This window comes from Theropithecus gelada, chromosome 10 (genome assembly GCF_003255815.1).
Source record: "Theropithecus gelada isolate Dixy chromosome 10, Tgel_1.0, whole genome shotgun sequence".
NCBI classification, from domain to species: Eukaryota; Metazoa; Chordata; class Mammalia; order Primates; family Cercopithecidae; genus Theropithecus; species Theropithecus gelada.
The window spans coordinates 72,701,856-72,728,893 of NC_037678.1; the positions used below are offsets into that span (position 1 = coordinate 72,701,856).

The window sequence follows — 27,038 nt, forward strand, 5'->3', positions numbered from 1 at the left end:
AAATACAAAAAATTAGCCAGGAGTGGTGGCATGCGCCTGTAGTCCCAGCTACTAGGGAGGCTGAGGCAGGAGAATCGCTTGAACCTGGGAGGCGGAGGTTGCAGTGAGCCGATATCGCGCCACTGCACTCCAGCCTGGAAGACAGAGCGAGACTCCATCTCCAAAAAAAAAAAAAAAAAATTCCTACTGTTGTAACAAATGGTTTAAAGCAACACTAATAATAAATTCTGCAGTTCTGGAGGTCGGAAGTCCAAAGTGGGCATCACAGGGCTAAAATTAAGGTATGGATAGGGCTGTGTTCCTTTCAGTCCTACGGGAAAATCCGTTTCCTTGCCCTTTCCAGCGTCTAGAGGCTGCCAGCATTCCTTGGCTTGTTGCTCTCCTTCCTCCATCTTCAAAGCCAATAGCTTAGCATCCTCAAAAGTCTGTCCACCCTCACATCGCCTTCACTAATGCTTGTATGGATCCATGTGCTTACCCTGCATCCGCCCAGGTAAATAAGGATACTCCTTCTATCTCAGCGTCCTTACTTAACCATATCTGCAGAGTCCCTTTTGCCATGTAAGGTGACACATTCACAGGTCCTGGGGATTAGTATGTGAACATCTCTGAGGAACCCCATCCCCAATCCAGAGGATTTCCCTGAAATGCAAGTTCAGTGAGAACAGCTTCCCATATGCCTGAGTGAAGGCACAACACTGACTGCTGAGTGCAAAAGGACAGTGTGGGGTTCCATTTAAATTAGATTTCAGAAGAGGCAACACTAGCCTATGGTAGAAAAGAATTACAATGATTGCCTCTCAGGGCAGGGTGGGGTTGACTGGGGAAGGCCATGATGGAATTTTCTGGTATGGTGATGTTCTTTATTCTGGCAGGGGCACAAAAGTGTAAACAAACATTACTCTAGTCAATGATACATCCTGGGGGAATTGTAGTGATGTCTGCCATTTACTCTGAAGGATGTAATGGATAGATTGATGGACAGATAGACAGACAGGTGATATATAGGTACAGTAACATGTTTATGATAGAATCTAGGTGGTGGGTATACAGGCATTCATTTTAATAATCTTTGTTGACAATTTTTATAAAAATGTTGGGGACAGTAAGATATGACCCTGGAATATGACTCTGGCACTCTAAAAATTATAAATTAACAAAAGAACTTAGAAAGCCATTAAGCAAGCTCTTGAATAATTTCCTATTTAAAATCAATGGTTCTCAACCTGGGCAATTTTGGAAGGTGTCTAGAAAGGTGTGGGAGCATTCTTGACGGTTTCCAGAACTCTCAGTAAGGGCAGGGTGTTACTGGCACCCAGGGCAGGGTCCAGAGAAGCTACTGCAACCACACAGCCTCTCCACAGGACTGTCTTTCTACACTAAATGTTACTGAGGAATACCAATTTAAAATCAGAATCTTCTCTTCGTATGTCTTCATTAATTTGCTTGCAGTTGCTTGTAGCACATCTCCAAGTGGACTGTGACTCACTTCTCGAAAGTGTGTTGTATCTCCCACTTCTCTGTAACCCAAGAACACCCAGCATAGTACTCTACCCAGAACACATACTTAATAAACATTTGGTAACAGGGGAGGGGATGTTCCCTGACTATCCCACCTTGCCCTTCAGGCAGTTCCTTTGATACAAACCTACCCCACATTCCCCCTTCTCCTCCGAACCCCAACCCCTTAATAGCCAGTGAGGAAGGATGTTCCCTGCTGCATTCTTCTGCCAAGACAATCTTGAAACTACATCCCCACTGCCACCCTCCTTCACCCTGCCCAACCCCATCCCCCTGCACCAAATGGCAGGGGAGGCACTTGAAAATAACCACCATGACACAGAGCTGAGAAAAGCCGGCATAAAGCACTTTTATTGCAATAATAAAACTTGAGACTCATATATGGTGCTGGGGGGAGGGGGCAGCAATGATTTCTCTCACCAAATCACTACACAGGACAGCAAAGGGGTGAGAAGGGGCTGAGGGAGGAAAAGCCAGGAAACTCTGAGATCAGCAGAGGGAGCCAAGCATCAAAAAACAGGAGATGCTGAAGCTGCGATGACCAGCATCATTTTCTTAAGAGAACATTCAAGGATTTGTCATGATGGCTGGGCTTTCACTGGGTGTTAAGTCTACAAACAGCACCTTCAATTGAAACTGTCAATTAAAGTTCTTAAGATTTAGGAAGTGGTGGAGCTTGGAAAGTTATGAGATTACAAAATTCCTGAAAGTCCATTAGAAAAACCACAGGACGAAAAAAAATAAAAACAAAAAAAATAAGCCAGGCCACAAAGAAGGCTTCAGAGGTCCCTGCTGGCCCAGGGACAGATACCTGTAGTGTCCAGCATCGCAGTGAACATGATCTGCTTTCAAAGGCAGAGGGTTTAAGGGGAGGATGGGGTGGGAATGGTGGAGGCAAAGGCTCTCCCCATCCCCACCTCAGTTTTAGGTAGGGCTTTTAATTTAACCCAAGGACATCTCCCAACTTGGAGAATAATTCAGTCCTCAACAGCGCCTCAAATCTGCTATGGCTTTGCAGCGCAGCAGCAAGAATGTTTAATATATAATAGATAAAAATTTCATCCAAAAAATTAAAATAAAATATTCTTGCAACCCCCCCAACACCAATTCCTATTCTAACGTTAACCTATCACTTGTGCTGTTAATACTTGACCATGTACTTAACTGGAAATCTATATCCAAAAGACTGAAACTGAATCTTCACCCCAAAATGAAAACAAAATAAAATGAATAACTTGAGGTTTATGGCATATAGTTTAGGTAAACACACATACGAGGAGAAAGGGGAAGAGGAAACAGAGGTGTCAGAAGCAAAGCTGAGTGACAGAACACATTCAGTCAGGGCAGATGTCTATACAGAGTGGAGTGGAACACCAGGAAAAGCTCCACATGGATTCATGTGCACACGTCTGGAGGCACCAGATCCCTCCATGGCAGATCTGTTGGGGACAGAAAATCTGTGAGTTTCCAGCAACTCAGTGTTCTTTGTGTGCAGTGGTGGCAGCCACGATGCCATCTGCCACGCCAAATCCCTTCCCCAACAGTTGAGCAGTCTGAGACCAAGCCACTTCTATTCCAGCTGGAGACAGCCAGAAGGCCTTGGGCTGGGTCCCAGGTGAAACAAACTTTCTGCTTAAATTGATGTGTGTGTTTGGTTTTTAATCTAAGGTTAAGTTTGCCTTGCTAAGGACAGCAGGAGGGCTGTCCACCCATGCTGCTGACAATACAGTTCCCCACTATCATTGGGTCTCCAACTGTGCTACGTATAGGCATCACCTGGCAGCTTTAAAAAACTCTAAATGCCTGGGTTCCACTCCCAGTGGTTATGATTAACTGGCTTAGGGTCTGACCTGGGCATCAGGAAAGTCTTAAAAATTTCCCTGGTGACTCTAATGTGCAGTCCAGACTGAGAATAAACTGGTCATTCATAATGTTGAGTATACTGGGAAAATATCTCCAATATTCATGCATTCACTCAACTTAAAACTTTCTGGGTTTGCCCTTGGACTTTCCTTCCAGACTCTTGCAAGAAGCTGAAACATTCTTTGGCAGTGGGTTGGGAGGGTTACTCAGGGTGACTTGTAGCCTTTATCCCTCTCTCCCCTCCCTCTACCTCATCAAGTTTACAGAAAGCCTGTTCCCAACCAGGAAAAGTAATTCCAAGGCTCCCTCAAGTACAGTTATGTTCAAAAAATGACTCAGCTCTCAAAGAACAGGAAAGGGAGTTTGGCCTAGGTGTAGACCTTTGGGCAGACAAAGGCTCTCTGTAAAGTGCCAGGGATTCCCTCCCAGCAGCAATGACAGGTGAAGAAACCAGAATTATCAAACTTAACCAGGCCTGTATTACCGAGGTATGTGTGGTTCAAACTAAGAAAGACAGTTAAAAAAGCCCCTCCACTTACACATACCCGCATTTTGTCTGTGTATAAACAAAATTTACATGTAAGTGCACAACAGGACAAGGTTACAAGTAGCTGTGACTGCCATCACAAATAGGATGGCAGCCATTTGTTGTGGCTTTCAAACAAAAGTGTCCTCACCCAGGCCTTGGCTGTGGCCCTCTGGTTCCTATGGCAGGAGGGGAGCTAATATAAAGGTCTGGGGCCAGTTGGAAGGAAGCCAATAGCATTCATGTGCTTAATGATTCTAACACTTACATGAAAGCTATGTGCTATTAGGATACTGAGTTTAGTTCCTAAGAAGTGAGGGTAGAAGAGGGGAAAATCAGCAAACAGGATCTGGTCCTACTTTGCCATTGCCTGGATGTGACCTTGAGTAAGGCCGTTCTCTCTGGCCGTTTCCTTACTGTTGCACAATAAAGGTGACGCAGAGGTCCATGAGATCCCTTCCTAGAACTGTCTGATCCAAGAGCATCCTTTCAACTTCACAAGTATCCTCTGGCTTCATTTCTCCACTTCATGCACTGATAACAAGCTGGCTTGGGGGCCTCAAGTGTCCTGGGTGTGGACCCTGAGCAGGTGGACTGATGCAGTAATGTCTCCCTCATACCATCTAACAGGCAGTAACCACAAACGGCAGTGAGGAGAGAGCTGCAGAAGCTAGGACATGATATTCATGTTCAGAGGACTTTTTCTTCCCCTGTATCTTCTAGAAACACAGGGTAGAACAAAGTCATTCATTAAGAGTCTTATTTCCAAAGAACTAAAATGTTGGCACTACAAATTTGGCCTACATTTCCGTAGTCCTCAATTCCGTTATAATTTATAAACTACATGGAAAAACACTTCATTTAAACAGCTGCCATCTCCATGAGTTCAACAAGGAGCCAATTCCTTTCCTTACGGTGACCAATTTTTACATTCAAAGCGTATACTAATAACAATGAAAGGATACTCAATACAGAAAGAATGCAGGGGGAAAAACAGCCTTGTGGTGTTTTTTGCTGTCTCTGCTGCCCATCAAACGCTGGGCATAACATGGGAGGAGCAAAGGTAGTGAAGGGCCCTTCAGCATTCCATTTCCTTACCCAAGAACAGGGAGCTAAGGGAGGAGGCCATTCCTGTCATTCCAGTTTTAGAAGCTCCACATCGAAGACGAGAGTGGCATGTGGTGGGATGATGCCTGGGTGCCCAGTGGCACCATAGGCATAATCTGGAGATATAGTCAGTTTGGCTCTCTGACCCACACTCATCTGTGAAAAGAACAAGGAAGACAGACTCAGCCGGACACACGCCCCAACTGTCTCTGTAAGAACAAGAGCTGTTTACCTAGGTGTTCCTTGGCCAGGATGGTTGTGACTTTCCAGTGACTTTGCAGCTGCACAGGCATCACCACCTCCTTATGCAGGACTTGGAGGTTGGCAGTCAGATTCCATGACCCCTGCATCTCACTCCAAGAGGTCCAATGGCAGTTCAAAACCCCTCTTGACTCTCAGAAGGGTCAGGCCCTCAACCTTTCTACCCAAGTCTTAATGATTAATGCTAGGCAGGTAACATTCCAGATGCCTCACCACCTAGTCCCCTTCAGTGGTCACTCAAAGGACACATTAAGTGACATCTATGCTCTTCTTGAAAAAGGAATACTCCATATAGGAAAACTTCAAAAAAGACAGTATGATTTTCTGGGCTACACAATAGCATGTACTGTACACCATTTGTGAAAATATTGATATACCTACAACAGAAAATGTCTTTGGAAGGACATACCAGACTTTTGCTGTGAGGAGAACGGTATGGATAGTGAGTGACCAGTAAGGAGAGATTTTTACTTTAAAAAATATATTTGTGTATATTTTCAGTTTCAAATTAAATACACAAATAAGTATAAATTTCTACTTTCTGAACAGTGACCAGGTTCTCTGCAGTATTTCCATCTTTTGACTTATCTTTGCTTTTGGTCTCCATGTGTATGTTCCTGGCTTTCCAACTCCACCGGATAAAGGATGAATAAAGAGCAAGCTCCAGGCTGTGAAGTGTCTAATCCTTGCTCCCCCCAGAAGTTGGGACATTTGGAGAAAGGTGGTAAGGATAGTGAAGTATGGCTTTACCTTGTACAATTCAAAACAATCATATACCTTGACTCAGCAATTCTATTTCCAGAATATTCTGCTAACAACTCAAAAGTCCATCATAGAAGGAGTGGTTTCATAGGCACATCCACACCAGGGATTAGTCATTAGAAAGAACATAGTGGTGGCTTTAAATGTATTAACATGAAAAGATGTCCAAGATCGATGAAAAAAAGCTGCCAAAATAGTCCTTGTGGCAGGATTCCATGCCTGCAAACATGTAAAACCAAAACAATATCAAAAGGAAAGGAAAAGGGGCACAAGTCAATCTCCCCTTCTTCCTGTGTTTTTAACTCACTTGCTGAAAAAATACGCTGTGAAGAATTTAAAAGATGTTTTATGTAGATCTCAAACTACCCAGACTTCTCACAATTGACAGGGCTGTGACTGACCCCAAAGCACCAGTTAAAGGGGGAGTCAGGCATCTGTCCAATACTCAACCATGCCTCTCCAAGCCTGGGAAGTGAAGTATGCTGATAACACTATCTCGATGGCAGATATAGCACTCAATACATACAACGCAGTGATTGTTCCAATGCTGGAACAATCATAGAAGATGGGTTGTGGTATGAACAATGGCTGGCATGCAAGATGGGGGATGGGCTACAGATCCAAGAGCCAGCCAGACTAGGGAGACAGAGGCAAAAAGCTATGGTTGGCAAGGTTTCCCAAGGGAAGTAAACTACAAAGCCTCTTCCTCACACTGCCAACACTCTGCCCTGCAGGAACAGAAACCCAGACACCTGGGAGTGGGAAGGCTTCAAGTTCCTGAAAGTTGAGCAGTTTATTTGGAGATAAATCAGTGGTATTTTATAGAGGAAGTAGAGCAATGTGTATTCTGGAAAAGAGAGAGACAGAAATCTCTCTTTTCATCTTGGTTAAATTTCTAATTCTCCTCAGTGAGAGGGAAGCAGACTGACTACCCATCATGCAGAGCCTAATTATAAAGTTCCCTGGGTCTCAGGTCACTGAAAAACATCCCTTTACCTGGTTAGAGCCAAGAAAAAATTCCTAGGTTTGATGGAAAGAAAGAATCCAACTAAAATTTGGCAACCCTGGGTCCCTATTGTCTCCTGGGAATTTTGTAGTGTTGGCAGAACAAAAGCTGTTTCCACAAATGGGGAGAAAAGAGATTAGGAAACACACTCAAGACAAACAAAAGGACTTTCTGCCTAAGTATGTCCTCTCAGAAGTGGTCTGACAAAATATGGTTAATAGTAAGATAAACACAAATTAAAACTGATGTCATTTTTTACTCATAGTGTCCTGAGGCCAAAGATTTAACAATACACTGTGATGCTGGGGCTGGGAGGAGATTGCACCTTCATAGCCTGGTAGTGGCAGTCCAGACTGCAAATCCTAGAGATGGCAACTTGGCAAGACCTGTCAAAAAACACTACACACAGCTTTTGAGCCCCTCGACCCCACTTCTGAGAATATGTCCTATGGCAACATGTGCACACACGGAAAATAAAGTCTGTACAAGGTGAGTTATTGCAGCATTGTTTATAATAGCAAAATACTGGAAATGATTCAAATACTCATTAATAGGGCACTAGCCAAGTAAATTTTAGCACACTTACATAAAGGAATACTATGCAGCTGTAACAGAGCTTACTCCTCTTTTTTGAGATGGAGTTTCGCTCTTGTCATCCAGGCTGGAGCGCAGTGGCGCAATCTCAGCTCACTGCAACCTGTGCCTCCCAGGTTCAAGCGATTCTCCTGCCTCAGCCTCCCAAGTAACTGGGATTACAGGCACCTGCCACCACGCCCGGCTAATTGTATTTTTAGTGGAGATGGGGTTTCACCATGTTGGCCAGGCTGGTCTCGAACTCCCGACCTCAGGTGATCCACCCGTCTCGGCCTCCCAAAGTGCTGGGATTACAGGCGTGAGCCACTGTGCCCAGCCTACTCCTCTTTTACGTACTGATATTGGGAGTGTCAAAAATGCATTAAGTGAAAAAGTAAACTGCAAAACAGTATGTGTGTGAAAGCAAGAAAAAAGTTATGTTTTTATACGTGCTTAAATGACAGTACAAGAAGCATTAACAACAGGTGCTTCTTGTGGGGATATTGGTCAGATGGGATGGGATGAGACTTTTCACTTTTTTTATTTTTGAACCGTAGAAATATGCCACCTATAAAAATAATATAAAAGGTAAATACTAGGAAGCAAAACAAAACAAATGAGAGAGCATACCTGGGCAACCCCTTCTTCCCAGCCTCGGATCACCTCCTGCTTGCCTAGCATAAACTTAAAGGGCTTGTTTCTGTCCCGGGAGGAATCAAATTTCTTTCCATCTTCAAGCATCCCTGTGAAAAAGGCCACTGTAACATGAGCAACAGAGTAATGACATAAGGCAAGTCAGAGACCAGCAGCAGAGCACTCATCAGAGATGCCAGTGCTGAAGAGTCTGGCAGGAACTGCGGTACATAGGGAGGGTTTCCTGTGACCTCACTGGGCATCTAAGAAGTTGGGGTAGCCCTAACTCCAGACCTGTGAATGCTCTTCCCTGACTCTAAGAAATTAAGTCATCTACAAAAGGACTCCATGTACCAGAGGTGGGTGGCAGTCCACCTTGTTCTGGAGATGGGGAGTATAAACTTCCTCCTGCCTTGACTCTCCTAGCACCCTGTGGATTTTCTCCCCAACTAAAAATAACTGTGGTCCCTTGAGGTGCACACAATGTCTAGAAGTCAAACACAGTGCAAGAAGCAATATTCCTTCCCAAAATCCCCCATCATCTTTCACATGTAATGTGTTTATATATTGCTCCGCCATTGTTCAGTGCAGGCAAATCCCCCTCCACCATCTGCCACCCCCATGGTCTCCTCTGTGGTTCACTAATTGTGACCTACACACATTGCTGCTCTCCAGGCTGTGGGTCAGCACTATGGGATGTGATAAGAGGAAGCTGTAAGGCAAGCTTTCACCCGCATTCTAGTGCCAAGTGTCTCACATCAACAGGGAACCTGGGGCATAAAGCTGGGCCCTTGTAGTCTGGTTCCTGAGTTGTCATAATTTTCCTGGGAAAAGTAAAAACCAACCTGGGCTGAAGTAGGGAAATGAAAGAATTTGTGCAGCATTCATCCCACTTATTTTATCCAATGCTGCCCCAGAAAACAATCTGTGCTCATTTTTGCACAGCTAATCCTTTGTAACAGAGATAACTGAAGAGAACAGCAATACTAAGGAGGTTTAAATGGTTGCCCTTGAAGAATTAACTCAGTAAACCCAGCCAACTGCTAGCAACTCTGTGGGCAGTAGTTCCACTCTGAGTTACTCTAAATGGGCTAGGCGCTTTCCACACGTGAACTAATGCAATTCTTTCTCCACAGCACTATCCCCATTTCACAGATGAAGAAACTGAGGCAGACAGGGAGAAGTGAAGTAGCTTGCCAAAATAGTAAAACTACACTATAAATTATAAACCCAAATACCATGCTCCTTCTACTATCCCAGTTTCCCAGAAGTGGGACAAGCCACGACGGCGCCTTCCAATAAAAGGGGAACTCCAGAGATGCTATGAGGAAAGAGGAACAGACATCTGCAATAGATATCTGCAACTTCCTTTTCAAAAACACCATCAGCATTGCTTTCTCAGGAAGCCGCTGCCAGCCTATTGTGATAGCTGACATTGAGTTCCTGAAAATTCTCTAATTAGGATCCCAGATTGGAGGGTCAGCCAGTGGTTAACATATAATGGACACAAAACTGATTTTATTGGAAGACTGGGGGTGGGCACTCACCATGGTTCTAAGCGTTACTCAGAAAATCCATAAAAACATTACAATTCTGTTGTGTAAGAGTTTAGGAAAAAACGAAAATCCTGACAAAATCCCAACCTAAAAAACAGTGTCAACACTTGTAAGTAGGATGGGGAGGCAGAGATGAATTGGCAGCGTTATCACAGCTATTGGACTATGTGGACTTTAACAAAAGAAGAAACGGGTGGGGGTTGGGTGGTGGTATCTTAACAGAGCAGGAGTAGAGACGGATGTCCTGGGGGCAGAATGGGTACTAATGCTGCCTGGACCTGGGAGCTGAGGACTAAGGTAGACAGGAGGGTAGGGACCCGTACCTGCTCCAAGGAACTGGTGCCCCTGAACTGGTGAGCTGGGGTATGCATTTAGCTCATTCGTTTACCAGAATGCAGTCACCACCTGATGAAAGAAATGACTAATGGCAGGACTTGAACAGTTCTCTATAAACAAGTACCTGGGAGAGGAACAAGTCTCCAGGCTCCACAATACCCACCAAACACACTGCCTTTACCCGTTTCAAGCTACACTTCTTACATGGAACCCAACTCAACCAACCTCAGAGGTAAGGGTGAAAGCAGGCAATCAACAGCTATGATTCTCCATTCCCTGGCCAGGCAGGGAGCCTTTCCATCCACCCTCATGAGACCGCTTATAACAGAAATAAGGAAACCAACTCCAAGGCTCAGTAACCCACCCAAGGTCAGAACCACTGAGTGGCAGGGCCTGTGAGCCACAAAGAAGATTGAAAACCAGAAAGAGCTTCTCTCTGGTCTGTGTTATTTTAAGAAAAACATGCCCATAGGGGCCACCTGGAACCAAGGCTGTGGCACCCTCACCTTCCTTTCTAATTAAACATCAACTTCTCAGGAGCACAACAGCCTGGCCCAGCAGATGAACTGGAATCAATCTAAGCCTTTCCCCTATGCCAGGGCTGGTGTGGGGTAGGCATATGGGCCAGTTTGGGCACTACTTTACCTGCTGTGAAGTCTACTGGGATCTTCCAGGAAAGTCCTACCTCATTAGTAAAAAGAAACACAAAGACTCAGGAAGAAAGTTCCTGCTCCCCCTGTTGAATGTTGTCATGTAAAGATAAGATGTTTGGAGCATGGCAGTCACCCTGTGACTGAGAAGGCCAGGCATACCACAGGGCGGTCATTCCAGTGCTCTCAGTCAGCCCTAAACCACTTCCCTCAAGACTCAGGTTCTGAGGTGATTGAAAGTGTGCTCTAAAGGTAAAACTATGGTGACAGTCAACAGCTCAATGATTGCCAGGAGTCAGGGGTAGAGGGAGGGAAGAACAGATGGAACACAGAGAATTTTTAGGGCAGTGAAAATGTTCTGTATGATACTATATATAATGGACACATGCCATTATACACTTGTCCAAACCCACAGAATGTACACCACCAAGAGTGAATCCTAATGCAAACTATGGATTTTGGGTAATCATGATGTGTCAATGCAGGTTCGTCAATTGCAACACATGTGCCATTCTAGCGGACAGTGTTGATAATAAAGAGGCTATGCATGTTCAGGGGATATATGGGAAATCTCTGTATTTACCTCTCAATTTTGCTGAGAATCTAAAACTGCTCTTAATAAAGTCTTACAAAAATAAAGAAGTCTGCTTTGCCTTATATTGGGTCTTCAGTTACCTGCAGCCAAATGAACACAACTGGCATGAGGTAAACCTTTATTTGACATGTAGTGAGCACACTATAATATAGTGCTGTCACGAGAGGAATAACAAAGAAATGGAACTCAACAACCAAAACCACAAAGAGCTATCCCTGATCTGTGACAATGAGATCAGTGTCTCATGTCAGGACCCAGTACACATACCCACATTTTGTCTGTGTATAAACAAAATTTACATGTAAGTTACTACATGGAATATACTTCTCATTTTTAAAAAGAATGCTGATTGTGACCCACTAAATTTATTTCATGATACATTAATGGTTCATAACCCACAATTTGAAAAGTACGGTATACCTATAAAAAAATTAGCCTGGCCGGGCGCGGTGGCTCAAGCCTGTAATCCCAGCACTTTGGGAGGCCGAGACGGGTGGATCACGAGGTCAGGAGATCGAGACCATCCTGGCTAACATGGTGAAACCCCGTCTCTACTAAAAAACACAAAAAACTAGCCGGGCGTGGTGGCGGGTGCCTGTAGTCCCAGCTACTTGGGAGGCTGAGGCAGGAGAATGGCGTGAACCCGGGAGGCGGAGCTTGCAGTGAGCTGAGATCCGGCCATTGCACTCCAGCCTGGGCGGCAGAGCGAGACTCCGTCTCAAAAAAAAAAAAAAAATTAGCCTATTTCTTGCCAAACTTGAACACGGCCCTGACCTGTGCAAGATTGTATTTTGATTGCAATGAAAACCACAGGGTACTGAGACAGACTCCCTAAACTTCCTTTTTATCCCTGATCAAATGCAATGCCAGGCAACCTCCAGACACTACATGCATCAATGTATCAATGTTGCTTTGCCTGAGGTGAGATACTTCAACTCTATCTGATTGGTACCAGACTAGGAGCACAAGGCGGGAGACAGCCTGAATCTGCTGCTGAGCCAGCATGAAGATGTGTATGTTCTTCAGTGGAAACTCTGGCTCTGTGTGAGGATGCCTGTCTAACCCCAGCTCTCTTAAGCCTATCTTGGACACTGAGGGGCAAGCCTCTCCCTAGTATTTTAAAACCATAAAAGCCAGGAAGCAGGATTTCTAAGTAAAGGAGCTTTAAGCAGGACCTTTGCCTAGGATCTTAATTTTCCTATGCTACTTTGGATGCTCTGTTGTCCCTGGGAAAGGGGCATGAGCCTTGCTCCAGAATTTCAGACCACAGTCACCAACTGTCAATCTCATCTACTTTCTAAGGAGAAATCTTCACAGGGAAGGGGTGGGTGGTGGCAGTGGTGTTGGGGTTCCTCAAGTCCAAGGAGAGGATTTCCCACAATCAAGTCCGAAAGCTAAACAATAATCCCCAGAAATGGGTGGGGTGGTATGTAATTAAGTGGGTGTCACACAACTGGCACAAGCTATAGGACAAGGAGAAAGAGGGCTTCCCCAGTGGGGAGGAACAGGCCACCTATCTACGGCCGTAAGTTGTCAAGCTGGGGGAGAAGGTGAAAGCAGTGTTTGTTAAGCTGGAATGAGTATGCATATAGTATTTTCAGGGGTAGGAATTATGCTGTTCAGTCTTTAATGTCAAAACAGGTAGTGAGAACTTCCATTTCTGGTCACGGTGGAGGACAGGGATCAGATTTGTTCCTGAAACAACCAGCAACCAACCAACCCCTTCCTCCCTGCAAAAAGTCCCACAGAAACCTAAAAACCACCTAGACAAAATAGCTGCAACGATGGTTTATAGGACACCAGACATCTGTAATGAAGAACAACAATCCTGAGACATGGGAAACAAGGCCAGCCCTATATCCTTGGGATTTTCCAGGGACAGGGACCTGGAGTGGAGCTCAAGGCACCTAGAGTCCATAGGACAGAGTACCAGCAGGACAGAGCTATACAGAGATCCCCAGAGATCTACAGAGGGTCCTCTTTGAGTATTCAGCAGAGTCCCTCTCGGTGCATGTATCTGAGGGAACTACTCAAGGCCAGGAAAAGAACTATCCAAAAGGCTTAGAGGAACAGTATCTAGCGCTCACACAGGGCTGCGATTACTGCTTATTACCCCCAGTCAAACTGGAGAAGTTCATGATTGACGCAGCACTAGACAGAATACTCAGGAAGATCTTGCCTATAGTAGGAAATAATCAGCCCTAAACTGAGCTCTAGACCTACCTAACAAATCACAAAAGCAAGACTCACAAGCATCAAACGGTTTCCAAGTAACTTAAATGCTTCTCGGTATAAAACTCATAAGAATAAAAATATCCAGCACCCCAAAAGGTAAAATTCACACTGTCTGGCATCCAAAGATTACCAGGCATGCAGAGAGGCAGAAAACAGGACCCACAATGAGGAGACATATCAATCAATTGAAAGCAACCCAGAACTAACACAATGTTAGAATTAGTAGAGGAGGACCATAAGACTCCAACTTTCAGAGATGAAAACTACAATATCTGAGATGAAAATTACATTGGGCTAAAATGACAAAATATCCACACATAACACAGTAAAAACTTTACACCATTATCAAGCATTAACTCAAAATGGATCCTAGACCTACATGTTAAGTACTAAACCTATCAAATTTATAAAAGAACACATAGGAAAGACATCTCTGTGACCTTGAGTTAGGCGAAGATTTCTTAGTATGATGTCAAAAAGCACTATCTATAAAAGAATAAATTGAACTTCATCAAAATAAAACAATTTCTGTACTTTAAAAAGCACTGTTAAGAAAATGAAAGACAAGCCATACATTGGGAGAAAACTTTTGTAAAGTACATATTTGATACAGGACTTATATCCAGAATATAACAAACCACCAAAATTCAACAATTAAGAAAACCAATAAAAAAGGGCTAAAGATTTGAACAGATACTTCACTGAAAAAGACAGAGGGCAGGTAAGCATATGAAAAGATGCTAAACATTCTTAGTTATTATAACAATGCAAATTAAAATCACTAGGAAATGAATCTACCACCACTGATTAGAATGAGTAAAGCTAAAAAGACCGACCACGTCAGGTATTAGTAAGGATGTGAAGGAACTGGAATTCTCATACACTGCTAGTGGGAATATAACAAAGCTTCAGAAAACAGCTTGATAGTTAAGTTAAACATACACCTCCCCATATGACCCAACCATTCTAATCTTGAGTATTTATCCAAGAGAAATAACAGGCTATGTCCATAGAAAGACTTGTACACAAATGTTCAACGCAAATTTATTAGCAATAGCCAAAAACTATAACCCGAACACCCACCAACGGTGGTAAATACAAGTATCTATACATAGAAAATTATTTAGCAACAAAAAGGAACAAACAATTGATACACTGGACAATACAGATGAATCTCAAAATAATTATACCAAGTGAAAGAAGGCAAACAAAAGAGAACATACTGTATGATTCCATTTATATAAAACTTGAGAAAATGCAATGAATCTACACTGACAAAAAAGGACATCAGTAGTTGTTACAGGAAGGTAAGGAGGGGTGAATTCAAAGGGGAACAATGACACATCAAAATTTATGAAGCTGTACATTTTAAAAATGTGCAGTATACTGGATTTCAATCGTGCCTCAATAACTTTTTTTTTTTTTTTTTTGAGACGGAGTCTCGCTCTGTCGCCCAGGCTGGAGTGCAGTGGCCAGATCTCAGCTCACTGCAAGCTCCGCCTCCCGGGTTCACGCCATTCTCCTGCCTCAGCCTCCTGAGTAGCTGGGACTACAGGCGCCCGCCACCTCGCCCGGCTAGTTTTTTGTATTTTTAGTAGAGACGGGGTTTCACCATGTTAGCCAGGATGGTCTCAATCTCCTGACCTCGTGATCCACCCATCTCGGCCTCCCAAAGTGCTGGGATTACAGGCTTGAGCCACCGCACCCGGCCAATAACTTTTTTAAAAAAGGAAAAGAAAAAAAAGTAGGCAGTGGCATTTACTAAAATCCTGTATATGTTTAGCTCCTACATCCACACTGGCAATGAATGAAAAGTGCTTCCTCTCTTTGGGGAGGGAACAGGTAAAGCAGGCAGCAAGTCAAGTCTCAGCAGTTGCTCCAGTTTTAACTCTGGAGATCACTTGTGCCAGGAGTTGGAGCCCTTGAACAGTGAAACCACCTGCCAAGTTAGTGCCCTAATTTCCTAGAGAAAGCGTGCCCTGCTGAGAGAAGGCAACTGAGGTTACAGTGCAGATGTGACAGCTGACAGTCTTTAAACTCTAAAGGCCACTCAGGATAAAACATCACAAGCATTGCCTTCTAACTGCAGAACTGACCGATTTCATTCCTGGTCATACAAGCCTATAACTCATGCCTAAGAAACTGCCCGGAATAGCTCCATATTCTTGATTTCAAGTATATAGTCTTGGCTCTCCTGACTGAATGCAGCCCAAGCTCATAGACCTGGCCTGCGTTCTGTGTCCTGGTGGCACTTGTGGTGCTGGTACTCAAGAGTACTCTTGGATTTGCTTTACTTGCATGATTTTAAAGAACCAGAAGGACAAGCATGAGGCCTTCATATTCAGACCTTCATCCCTATATGGTAACCAGAATACGAGGGGTAATCACAGAATGGTAGTCTTGTCTTTAAGAACCTTTAATTACTAATCAGTGAGAAAAAATGTGAAAATGTGCTCCAGTTAAAAGTACAAGACTATGAAAGGAGCCAAAGCTATGGCAGCATACAAAGGCTGTTGATGTCATCTTCGCCTGGGTCTCCTCCCGAACTGAAACCCTTGGAAAGGGAGCAAAGGGTTTAAAAAACAAGACCATGCAGAGAGTCTCAGGTCTGTCTACCACACAGCAGCCTGCTCTTTCCTGTTGCTTATCAAGGAATCAGCAGAGGGAGACCTGGCCAGCAGCTCCTGGGCAGCAAAGTATCTCCAGACTGTATTCCTGGTGGTTGGCTCAAGCCACTGAAGCAGTGGTTAAGACTCGAGACCTAGAGATTCACAAGGACCACTGGGATATTATTTCACTAATAACCCAATAGAAATGGAGTCACTTCCAGGGTACTCTGCTTTGGGGAAAGGCAGAATCCCATATACCTTCTACTGGGTAAGGAAAGAGGACTAAAGAAGGCACCTCTACAGACTTACGGCTTCACTACTTGTAGTGAAAGCTCATGACTCACAATGCAGTTTATAGTTGCTCATGAATCTTTGCAGGAGTGTTTCCTATAGGCGGCATTTTACAGGGACCAAAATATGAGAAGTTTCAAGATTAAAAAACAACAACGACTAAACTAAACCAAAAATCAAACATAACAAAAAACCAGAATATCCTAAGCCCCAAACCTTCAAAATAAAATAAAGTCCTTGCCATTTATAGTTTGGAGAGGGACAAAGGACTTCTACTTTCAACACGCAGGTGAATTTCTTAACGACAAAAAGTACAATGAGGCCAGCTACGGAGAAGGCTCATGCCTGTAATCCCAGTGCTTTGGAAGGTCAAGGCAGGAGAATCACTTGAGGCCAGGAGTTTGAGACTGGCATGAGTTTGCGACCAGCCTGGGCAACACAGCAAGACTCATGTCCCCAATCCTGTTTCTGCAAAAAATTAAAAAAAAAAAAAAATTAGCTGGACATGGTCCTAGCTACTTGAGTGGATGAAGTGGGAAGATCGCTAGAGCCCAGAGGTTTGAGGTTACAGTGAGCTATGAGTGCGCAAGTGCACTCCGGCCTGGGAAACAGAACGAGACTCTGTCTCTTAAAAAAAAAAAAAGTGTAATGGTTGAATGGATGGAGGTATGGGGAAGCCAGTATTTTTCTGCAGCTTTGCATTTGAAGCCACTCAGAACATTCCCAGATGGGTGTACAGCTCCAGGTCTAATGGGTTTAGCTGTTTGCTTTCCCTCTTCTTATTAGATACAGAAGCTCTCTTAACCACCTTTTACTTAGCTGCCTTGCTTGGAGACTCATAAAACTCAAAGCCTTCGTACCCTAGCATGGTGAAGAGCACTCCCCTCATGCTTTAGTCTCTAGCTCATGATCACTCCTTCATTCCCACATGAGTTCTATGTTCACAAAGGGAGGAGTGGTTAGCTGTGTTTGTCCCCAAATCCATTTATGGTAGCTATATTTACTGTGTTAAAGATAATATGATTAAATAGTATGTAAATCAATAAAATGAGTGTGAATACAAACAATGGTTCTAGCTGACTGCTGGGAAAGACTCAATAAAGGCAAGTCACTAAAAAACTATTGCTAGTGAATCATATGGGAGACTACATTTAGAGAAAGAAATCTTAAAAATCTGGAAAGGTTTGGTTTTTAAATGTTCTCACAATAGTCTTTGCTCTACTTTTAAAAAGGTCAAATTGGTTTTTGCCAGAACTGTGATGGAAAACTCCACTAGCAGAGCCATACTCAAAGATAAAGACATAGTCCTTTAGCAAATGATTTATGTTAGGGTTTCAAATAAAATATTTATAGAAGGTATGTCACTTTTATGTTAGCGTACCAACTACCTACTTGTCTCAATCATGATGGGTAAAAAGGGATTCTACATTTAGATAGGCAAAAGATACAAATTCAAATCTTACATTCTTATTCCATTTCTGGGTCTCTGTGGCTGCATTCCAGCACAACCTCCCTGAAGTGGCGTTCTGAGAACTCCTTACGAGTGAAGGGTATGACCAAAGCTCCAAGTGTCTACCCAAAGAGGGAACCAACTCACTCTCACTATCATTTTCCTGAGATCACAAACAGTGCAAGCACATTTCCCATATACGGTATGGAAATGCTTCTAACCTTTGGCTAAATCCCTTTAGATCCTATAACCAAAAGTGTATTTTCAAAGGCAGGACCCATGATGGGAAGAATATGCAGGATCCAACGGCAACAAAAAGAACAGACCAGAATGCATGCCCTGTGGGTGTGTCTCTCCATTTTCCATTGTAATCACAACATAAATAAGAGGGGCTACTACCACATTATATCGCATGGGGAGGGGGAGAAAGAAATACCACTAGGCTGGGCACGGTGGCTCACACCTGTAATCCTAGCACTTTGGGAGGCTGAGGCGGGTGGATTGCCTGGGCAACACGGTGAAACACTGTTTCTACTAAAATACAAAAAATTGGCCGGGCATGGTGGTGTGTGCCTGTAGTCCCAGCTGCTTGGGAGGCTGAGGCAGGAGAATTGCTTGAACCTGGGAGGCAGAGGTCGCAGCGAGCCAAGATCGCACCACTGCACTCCAGCCTGGGCGACGGGGCGAGACTCCGTCTCCAAAAAAAAAGAAAGAAATACCACTTAACAGTAGCTAGCTGGAGGTGGCAGAAATATGCAGTTTCTATAGGGTATAATGGTTAAAAGCATGAGTTCCGGACCTCTGTTAGAGACTATTATTACAACTCCCTCCTTGGTCTCTCTGCTTCTGCCCTTGCTCTCCTGCAGTCTAAACCTGACACAGCAGCCAGACCCTACTACCCCTCGGCTAAAAAAACTCCTGTGACTCCCCATCTCAGGAGATAAAGCTCCTAAAATGGCCTACAAGACACTCTTAAGAGCTGTCAAGCCTCCGCTCCTACCACCATCCCTCTGACTTCACCTCTGATAACTCTCATACTTCTCCAGTCCCAGAACATTGCTTCCTTATGTTCTACATACACACCAGGGATACCCCCACCCGTGGGCCTTTGCATTTGCTGTTCTGCCTAAAATGATATTGCTCAAATAGTCACATAGTTTACATCCTTACCTCCTTCAAGTCTTTGCTCAAATGTCACTTTCTCATTGAGGCCTTTGCCAATCTATCTAAAATCTCAACCTTTTCCTATTCCCTCCTTAACACTTACTAGCTTATACACAACAGTCTTGCTTATTAATCACATTTATTATGTCTTTTCCGCTACACTGTAAGATGAAGGCAGGAACTGTGTCTTCTTCACTTCTAAATTATTGGTAGCCAGGACAGTGTCTTGCACATAGCAGACATTCATCAAGTACTTACAGAAAAATCAAAGGTACCCTTTTCTCCTCCTGACCTGTGTATATACTTGGAAGATGCTTTCCTCCTGCCTGACTGTACCATACACACCAAAACCAGATGGCACTTCCTCCAAGAAGTTCTAGCCTATAGGTATATATTGCTTGAGGTACTTTCATTGTAACTGACCACTCCCTACAGGGTAAGCACCTTAAGAGCAAGACTGAGGCTTTGCCCAGCTCCCTATATATTCACTGAGTGACTGAGGGAATGCCTGGTCCTAACTGGCCATTCATTCAGTCACTGAATAGCTACTCTATGCCAAGACTGATGGGGAGACCCTGGAGAACAACACTAGTGTGGGTCTGGCCTCCTGGAGCCTGCAGTCTGTTGGGGAAACAGTAGATGTTTAACTATATGGATCCTGACTATGATGGGGGCTAAGAAAATAGATGGGTACATTGTTGCAGAATTAGAAGCATGCATGTATGCATGCGAAGTGTTACTTAAACTGTGCTATAAAGAACAGAAAAGAAGGCCGGGCGCGGTGGCTCAAGCCTGTAATCCCAGCACTTTGGGAGGCCGAGACGGGCGGATCACGAGGTCAGGAGATCGAGACCAGCCTGGCTAACACGGTGAAACCCTGTCTCTACTAAAAAATACAAAAAACTAGCTGGGCGAGGTGGCGGGCGCCTGTAGTCCCAGCTACTCGGGAGGCTGAGGCAGGAGAATGGCGTAAACCTGGGAGGCAGAGCTTGCAGTGAGCTGAGATCCGGCCACTGCACTCCAGCCCAGGCGACAGAGCAAGACTCCGTCTCAAAAAAAAAAAAAAAAAAATAGAACAGAAAAGAGCCTGTCATGCAGTGGGGAGTGGCGGCAGTGCGGTGGCACCTAAGCAAAGGGGCAGAGACCTCCATGTGGGAAAAGGCTTGGAGCATTCGAGGAACGCAGGCCAAGGTAGCTTGAGCTCCTGGGAGAGGAAGAGTAAATATAACAGGAAGAGACAGTAGCATCTAGGAACTGGTTATTTCTACCTCCCTGACTTTCTGCACTGCTAGAATACACCTGGTCAAAATCAAAGGGGTCCAGGACAGGGAATGCAGAGACTTGGTTAAGCTTCTTAGCAGGAAAACAAAACAAAAAAACAGAAGAAAAAATAGAAGTAAAAATAAACAAATGTTGCCATGAGCACCAAAGGGAGAACTGGATGCTATGTGATTAAGTTATTCCTAATAACCTTGGCTTCTTCCATGGGAAATAGCAGGTGACAATATTTTTAGAGAAAATTCCAAGGCAAACAAATGATTTCCAGTTTATGGATACAATAAACCCCTCAGTACTTCATAAAAATCAGTTTAAGCACTAAAAATGTTCTAGTTAAAACATCTGTAAGTAAATAGGTGAATTTATGGTATATAAATTATATTCAATAAAGCTGTTATATAAATTATATTCAATAAAGCTGTTAGCAAAAACAAAAAGGTCACGGACCCTATTGAAAGGAACTAGAGATCTTTGAAAGATGGCTGACAATTGGACCAGAGTAGTGAAACTGAGAAATGGATGAAGGAATGGTGAGACCTCAAAAGGTACTGGAGCCAGCTTCAAGGGCTCCTACTGGCCAAATTTAGGATGATATTAGCATCAAAAAGAGTAATGGGTATCACTGATCTTAAGGCCCTGACAAAAATTTTGAGCCCACAGTACAGTAAAAGCAAATAGAGCGGGAAAAAGTCACTTGCCCCCACTGGGAATGGCAACACCCCATCAGTTGACATTCATTTTTCATTTTAAAAACTGGTAATTAAAGCCTGGGAACGGTGGCTCATGTCTGTACTCCCAGCACTTTGGGAGGCTAAGGAGGGTGGATCACTTGAGGCCAGGAGTTTGAGACTAGCCTGGGAAACCTGGTGAAACCCCGTCTCTACAAAAACTACAAAAATTAGGACAGGTGGCATGCGCCTGTAGGCCCAACTATTTGGAAGGCTAGATGGGAGGCCGGGATGGGCGTCTGGGAGGTCAAGGCTACAGTGAGCCAAAATCAAGCCACTGCATTCCAGCCTGAGTGACAGACACATTGTCTCAAAAAATAAAACTTGGTATTTAAAGGGAAAGAATTAGCTTTACCTTATCTTATAGAAGAATAATAGCTAACAAATTTAGAAAGAATGAAGGAATTTTATAAATCAACACTTTGTGAATGCCAATTACTTCAGGGGAGAATTATCAGAAGGTGTAAACACCACTAGGTGAAAGGCTGATGAGCAAGAGACCATCTATGGTTACCTAGGCACTCCACAAATCACTGCTAATTGCAAAGGGAAAAATGTTCCTTTACAAAAAAGATAAAATTTAGCGTCACAACTAGTGATGTTTCCCATGTGTGCTGAGGATGAAGTACTCACACTAAAATGTTTAAACCGAATCTATTCAGACATTTAAAACATTAAACATCCCGTTCAGAAAATCAAGGCAGGAAACAAGTTAAACAATACCATGAGAAAACAGTAAGACAGATGTGGAGTATTCTATAACTAGCCCGCTCTCTTTGAAGAAATCAGAGTTATTAAGAAAAAAACAGTGTAAGGACTCTTCTGGCCTGAGATTAGACATAACAACTGCGATGAGTGAGGCTCAATGGAACTGTGGTTTTAAAAAAGAGCAACACTTTGGAGACAACTGGGTAGTCTCAATAGGCATCTGCTTCACAGCAGGCATCATTACTCCCATTTTATAGACAGCACGTGGAAGCTGGGAGCTATGGGACAATTTGTTCAAGCTCTCATAGCCTGTTATATGGCAGGGCCAAGATCAGAACACAGCAAAGAACCCACATCCTCTTTGGGGATCACTGTCCACCTGGCACCACTTCCGCCCACTGCCTGAGCTGGCACTCTACACACCTGGGATACAATCAGTGTCCTGTTTCTGCCTTTGTCCCCAAAAGCCCATTGTCCACACAGTAGCCAGAAGGAGAGGGGGCTGTTAAAATCCAAGCCAGCCAATGGCTCCCACGTGAGTTAGAAAAAGGCAACGTTGGCAGGGCGCGGTGGCTCATGCCTATAATCCCAGCACTTTGGGAGGCTGAGGCAGGCAGATCACGAGGTCAGGAGATCGAGACCATCCTGGTTAACACGGTGAAACCCCGTCTCTACTAAAAATACAAAAAAAAAATTAGCTGGCCGTGGTGGCAGGCGCCTGTAACCCCAGCTACTCGGGAGGCTGAGGCAGGAGAATGGCATGAACCTGGGAGGCGGAGCTTGCAGTGAGCTGAGATCACGCCAGTGCACTCCAGCCTGGGCAACAAAGCTAGACTCAGTCTCAAGAAAAAAAAAAAAAGAAAAAGGCAACATTTTTATAACAACCAACGAGGCTCCACCATCCCCTCATCTCCTGCCACATACCCTCTCATACAATCCACTTCCTGTTTCTCTAACACACCGGTCTTCTTGCTGTTCCTCGAATGCACAGAGCAGGCTCCAGCCTCAGGGTCTTGCACTAGCTCTTCCCTCTGCCTGGGATACTCTTCTAGACAGTCCCACAGCTCCCCATCCAACTACCTTTGAGTGAATGTTAAAATGCCACTTTTTCAGAGGCCTTTTCCAATCACCCTCACGAAAAGCAGCTAACTTCCCCTCCCATCCCTCACTCTGCTTTAATCTCTCCACAGTGCTTCTTACTACCTGATGTGCCCCATGGCCATACTGTCAGTCTCCTCATCATAAGCAAAGCCCCACCAGATCAGGTCTTTGTCTATTTAGTTCACTAGCCACATCCCTAGAGCCTGGCTTGCTGCTGTTGCTCAAAAAATATGTGCTATGGGAAGGCAAACGGTCTTGCTGCAGCCCTGCCCAAACAGTTACAGCCTGTGTGCCTCAAGACAGCACGCATCAGGGGAAGCCATCTGAGGCATCTCTGCTGAGCGTGAGCCTCCCTCCAGACAGATCACCAACCAAGAGATACCTAGCAAGGGAGTGGATGGAATAAAGCAGAGGAGAAGGGGGAACGAAGCTAAGGAAAGCAAGGGGCTTGAGGGAGACTGCAGCAAAGTGGCCACACCTGCCCTGCAAGCCTCAGCAGCCCTCTAGTCAACCTCCCGAGGACATAAGGTTGAGGGGCTCTTGGTTTGTCTCAGTTAGAAGCCGGGAGGCTACACCTGACTTAAACCTGATCCCAAGGACAAAATGTCCAGTTACAGTTACTTTTTAAGAAGAAAAAAGAAAACATTCCTTCAATCCCCTTGAGTTTGCTCTCACAATGGCAGGCACACGGCCTGCTGAAGTAAGTAAAAGAGGTCTAAACCTAGCTGTGTGCCAGAACAAGCTCAACAGTAAAGATGACAAAGCTACTGGAGGCAGCAGGGAGGGGCCGTGAGAATTCACTGGCTCCTAAAGGCACTTACTTGGCAGGTTACCTTTCCACCACCTCCCTCCCACCTCAATGCCTGTCATGCTCCTAGGAGATGCTTAGCTGGTGATAGTGAACTTTGTATTTTCCCTCTGGTACCACAGAGGTTGTGCACGCCTTCCTTTGAGGCCTTGCTCATGCTATGCTCTGCTAGAAGGTCACGGAAGTCACCAGAGGGACCCTTGAGAGTGGCATCAAGGTGACTGACAGCCATTAGTGGCATTTAAAGCATCCACATGGTAAAGGTCAGTCTGTGCTTTGCATCCCTCTTTACTTACTTCCATCCCTTACTTCCATCCCTCTTTCTCTGGACCCATGCCCACATCAGCAGTAGTGGACACCTGGCAAGAGCAGACCGGATCAAGAGTGTTCACCTTACTCAAACTCTCCTTCTCAGGAAAAGTAACAATCAGAATTACAGCCAAGAAATCTGAGCCAGACACTCAAAAGAAGACAGAGAAGCTGGGCATGGGGAGGGGTGAGGGGTGAGCATGCAGGGGACTTCCACCACCCACCGGTTGGGAGAAGCAGAAAAACACAAATCTCTTAACAGGAGACTACTGAGGCAGTCAGGCAGGAAACAAAACAACAAGCAAACAACGCCAAAAAACAGAGATGAGAACTAGGGGCATCATGATTCTTTCTTTCCCCTTCTTGGGGCCCAGTGGGCTTCTGCCTTTGAAAACCCCTAAAACGTTTATGATAATCTCCACCTTCTGATCATGTTCCCCCAGGATGGATTCTGTTCCCAGTGACTTAAAAGCCTTAACTGCTACAGATGAGATCTCACAGTGCCTACCCACTCCTCTCACGCCCCCACAGGTCTCAAACAGGTTATTCCTGGGAGGCTGGTGACAAAGACCCACGGGAACAAAGCCGCCAGCCTGCTCGAAAACAGTCTATTCTGTGAGCATAAGGCAGAGCTGGCTTCTCACTAAGGCGTCTTTATAGGGCTTATCAAAACGACACAAAAAAGAAAGCTTTTGTCCTAATGCATGCCAGGGTCCTGCTGCTGTTCTGGGAACACGTGGGTGGGTGCCACCCGCGAGGAAAACAGACTTCAAGAGGCACTGGAAACCCTGATGGTGTTCTGGGTCTCATGACCATCTGTTCTCATAGGAAAAGGCTCCAGACATGCTGTGTGGGGATATTTCACCAAGAGGCATGGTGAAGTGCGGCACTGCCTACACGCTGGGGTCCAGTCCTGTTGGCAGCACCAGAACATGGGTGAGCATGAGGGGCAGACGTGGGAGTGGGACACATGCTTCCAAGCACCCTAGTGTGGCTATGTACAAGCTAGGGTGGGGAGGGGTGCGGCCAGAAGGCAGCTCCTCCCGGCTGGAGTCCCAGTCTTTGCCCCAGTTGGCTGCGGAACTGAATGAACTGCCCACTCACCCTGGCACTGTAAATGGTTATTCTTCTCATCCTTCGGATCAAAAATCACCAAACGGATGCACTTTCATCTACCAGACCTCCCAGGCTCAGGTGCTGACTGTGGCCTACAAGGACAGCTATCTAAAACATCAAAAGCACTTTCCAGATTCTTTCACAGACATGAGACTGCTCCCCACAAAGATGGGTTTCAGTAACTCCTCCTTTGGCAGCATTTTTAAAGTGCTAGTCCTTAACTTCTACCTCCTGCTCCCATTTCTACCCATGGAGAAGGGCCATAGAAATAAAAGGGCATGGGAGGAGGGATGTTGGCTGCCTTTTCCTCTTTCCAGTGAAAGTCATTTCCCTCAATAGAGGGATCCCTCCATGTTTCCATGATTTGGAAGGGAAAGGTGGAGTTTATTCGTGAGCAACTTGGCCAAAACTGCCCACAGCCTACTACCCAGGAGGAGGAAGAGGAGGAGAGGGAGTGGGAAAACTGGAGGAGGAGGAGGAGGAGGAGGAACAGAGGAAAGGGTGGGAAGGTTGAGAAAGGGGAAGGAGGAGGAGGAGGGAAGGTTATTCGTATTAACAACTGTGGCTACACCAATCACTCCCACCCTTGCAGGACCAACAGCCCACAGACACGGTGTCTCCGCCAACTCAGCTCTCGCCCTCCCCCCGTCCATACAAACCAGAACGACCTTGTAAGGGCAAGGAGTAAAAGAGGGTCCCAAGGCACACGACTCTGATGTTTGAATTCTGGCTGGGGAGGGGGAGGTGTCTAAAATTTCCTTTGGCTTATATTATCACTGTTTATTAGCCTCCAGATTCTTTATCTTTAAAATGGAGATGAGAAAAGTCTCTACTTTTAGAAGAGCTGGGGGACTAAATTACACGTGCAGCTTTCGGTCAGCCTGAGCCATCGCTACCACTAAGCCTTGGATTTGTAAGTGGCTCAAAAGTAAAAAGACGGGAGAAGGCCGTGCAGCTCTACTTCCCTGAAGGCCAGGAAGAGCCAAAGCAATGACTTAGGAAGTGGGATGTTTCCCCACCCGCGGCAAAGGGGCGAATTCCGAGTTCCCCGGAGGAAGCAGCAGCTCTGCAGACTCGCAATTACCTCGTCCTTATCTCCAGTGAAGGGAGGGATGGAAGTGGGGGCAGGGGCACAGAAATGGTACAAATCCTTCCTAATGGTCCCAGGCCAGAGCTCTGACCATTCCTGAAAGTGTGACCTTGGGAAAGTGACTTCGTCTCGCCAAGCCTCAGTTTCCTCATCTGTGCAGTGGGCAAAAGGGCAGCATCTAAGGTGCAGAAATTGCTTCTGATGGGCTAGATAACGCCTAGCCCGCAGCCAGCGCTCACAACCGCCGATTCAGACCCGCCCGGGTTCCGCAAGCCCGGGGCTGCCCCTGAGCCACCGCCCAGGCCTCAGCCTCAAGCCATGCGGGCCTCGCCGCCGCCACGCCCCGGGCCCCCAGGCCTTGGCGGCCAGTCGCACCCGGGCTTGGGACTCTGGCCCAGGCCCCCAGCCCGCCTGGCCCCCGACTCACCGGTGTAGTGCACCACGCAGGTCTGGCCGCGCTTCGGGAAGGTGCGCCCTGAGGAGACAGAGACGGGCACGGTGAGCGGATGCGCGCGGCGGCGGTACTACGGACCGCCGCGCGCCACTACTCACCGTCTCCTGGGGAGATGGTTTCCACCTGCACTCCCATGGCGGCGGCGGACGCTGAGCGGGCGGGCAGCGCGACGGGCGGCGTGGAGCGACAGCGACCTGGCGATGGTTCCACGGCTCTGCCTAGTCCCTCGGTTCGTCGCCTGCGCACGCGCACGCCCCCTCACGCCCAGCCCTGCGTGCGCGCCCCACACGGCGCGCACGTCCCGGAAA

The 27,038-nt window shown here is 45.5% G+C and overlaps 1 protein-coding gene and 1 long non-coding RNA gene across 7 annotated transcripts in view; one reads left to right on the plus strand and one right to left on the minus strand.

Annotated features, from left to right (window-relative positions):
- The window catches only part of LOC112633824, a 54,198-nt gene extending 42,747 nt beyond the window's left edge, over positions 1-11,451 (plus strand). The window contains exons 3-4 of the long non-coding RNA XR_003121595.1: positions 5,923-6,016; positions 9,513-11,451. This is a non-coding gene — a long non-coding RNA (uncharacterized LOC112633824). The remainder of the gene's footprint in view (positions 1-5,922; positions 6,017-9,512) is intronic.
- FKBP1A (FK506 binding protein 1A) lies at positions 1,847-27,038 on the minus strand. Of its 6 annotated transcripts, XM_025400779.1 has the most exons (6): positions 26,829-26,986; positions 26,704-26,751; positions 8,250-8,362; positions 5,009-5,173; positions 3,962-4,089; positions 1,847-2,960 (listed from the first exon to the last, which is right to left on the minus strand). In XM_025400779.1, the coding sequence occupies exons 1-4, from the start codon at positions 26,863-26,865 to the stop codon at positions 5,045-5,047; spliced, it is 327 nt and encodes a 108-aa protein (XP_025256564.1). In that variant the 5' UTR covers positions 26,866-26,986; the 3' UTR covers positions 1,847-2,960; positions 3,962-4,089; positions 5,009-5,044. The 6 variants fall into 6 exon arrangements, with proteins under 6 accessions (XP_025256564.1, XP_025256563.1, XP_025256565.1 ...); XM_025400778.1 differs by lacking the exon at positions 3,962-4,089 and having other exon boundaries at positions 26,829-27,038; XM_025400780.1 differs by lacking the exon at positions 3,962-4,089 and having other exon boundaries at positions 26,722-26,751; positions 26,829-26,970.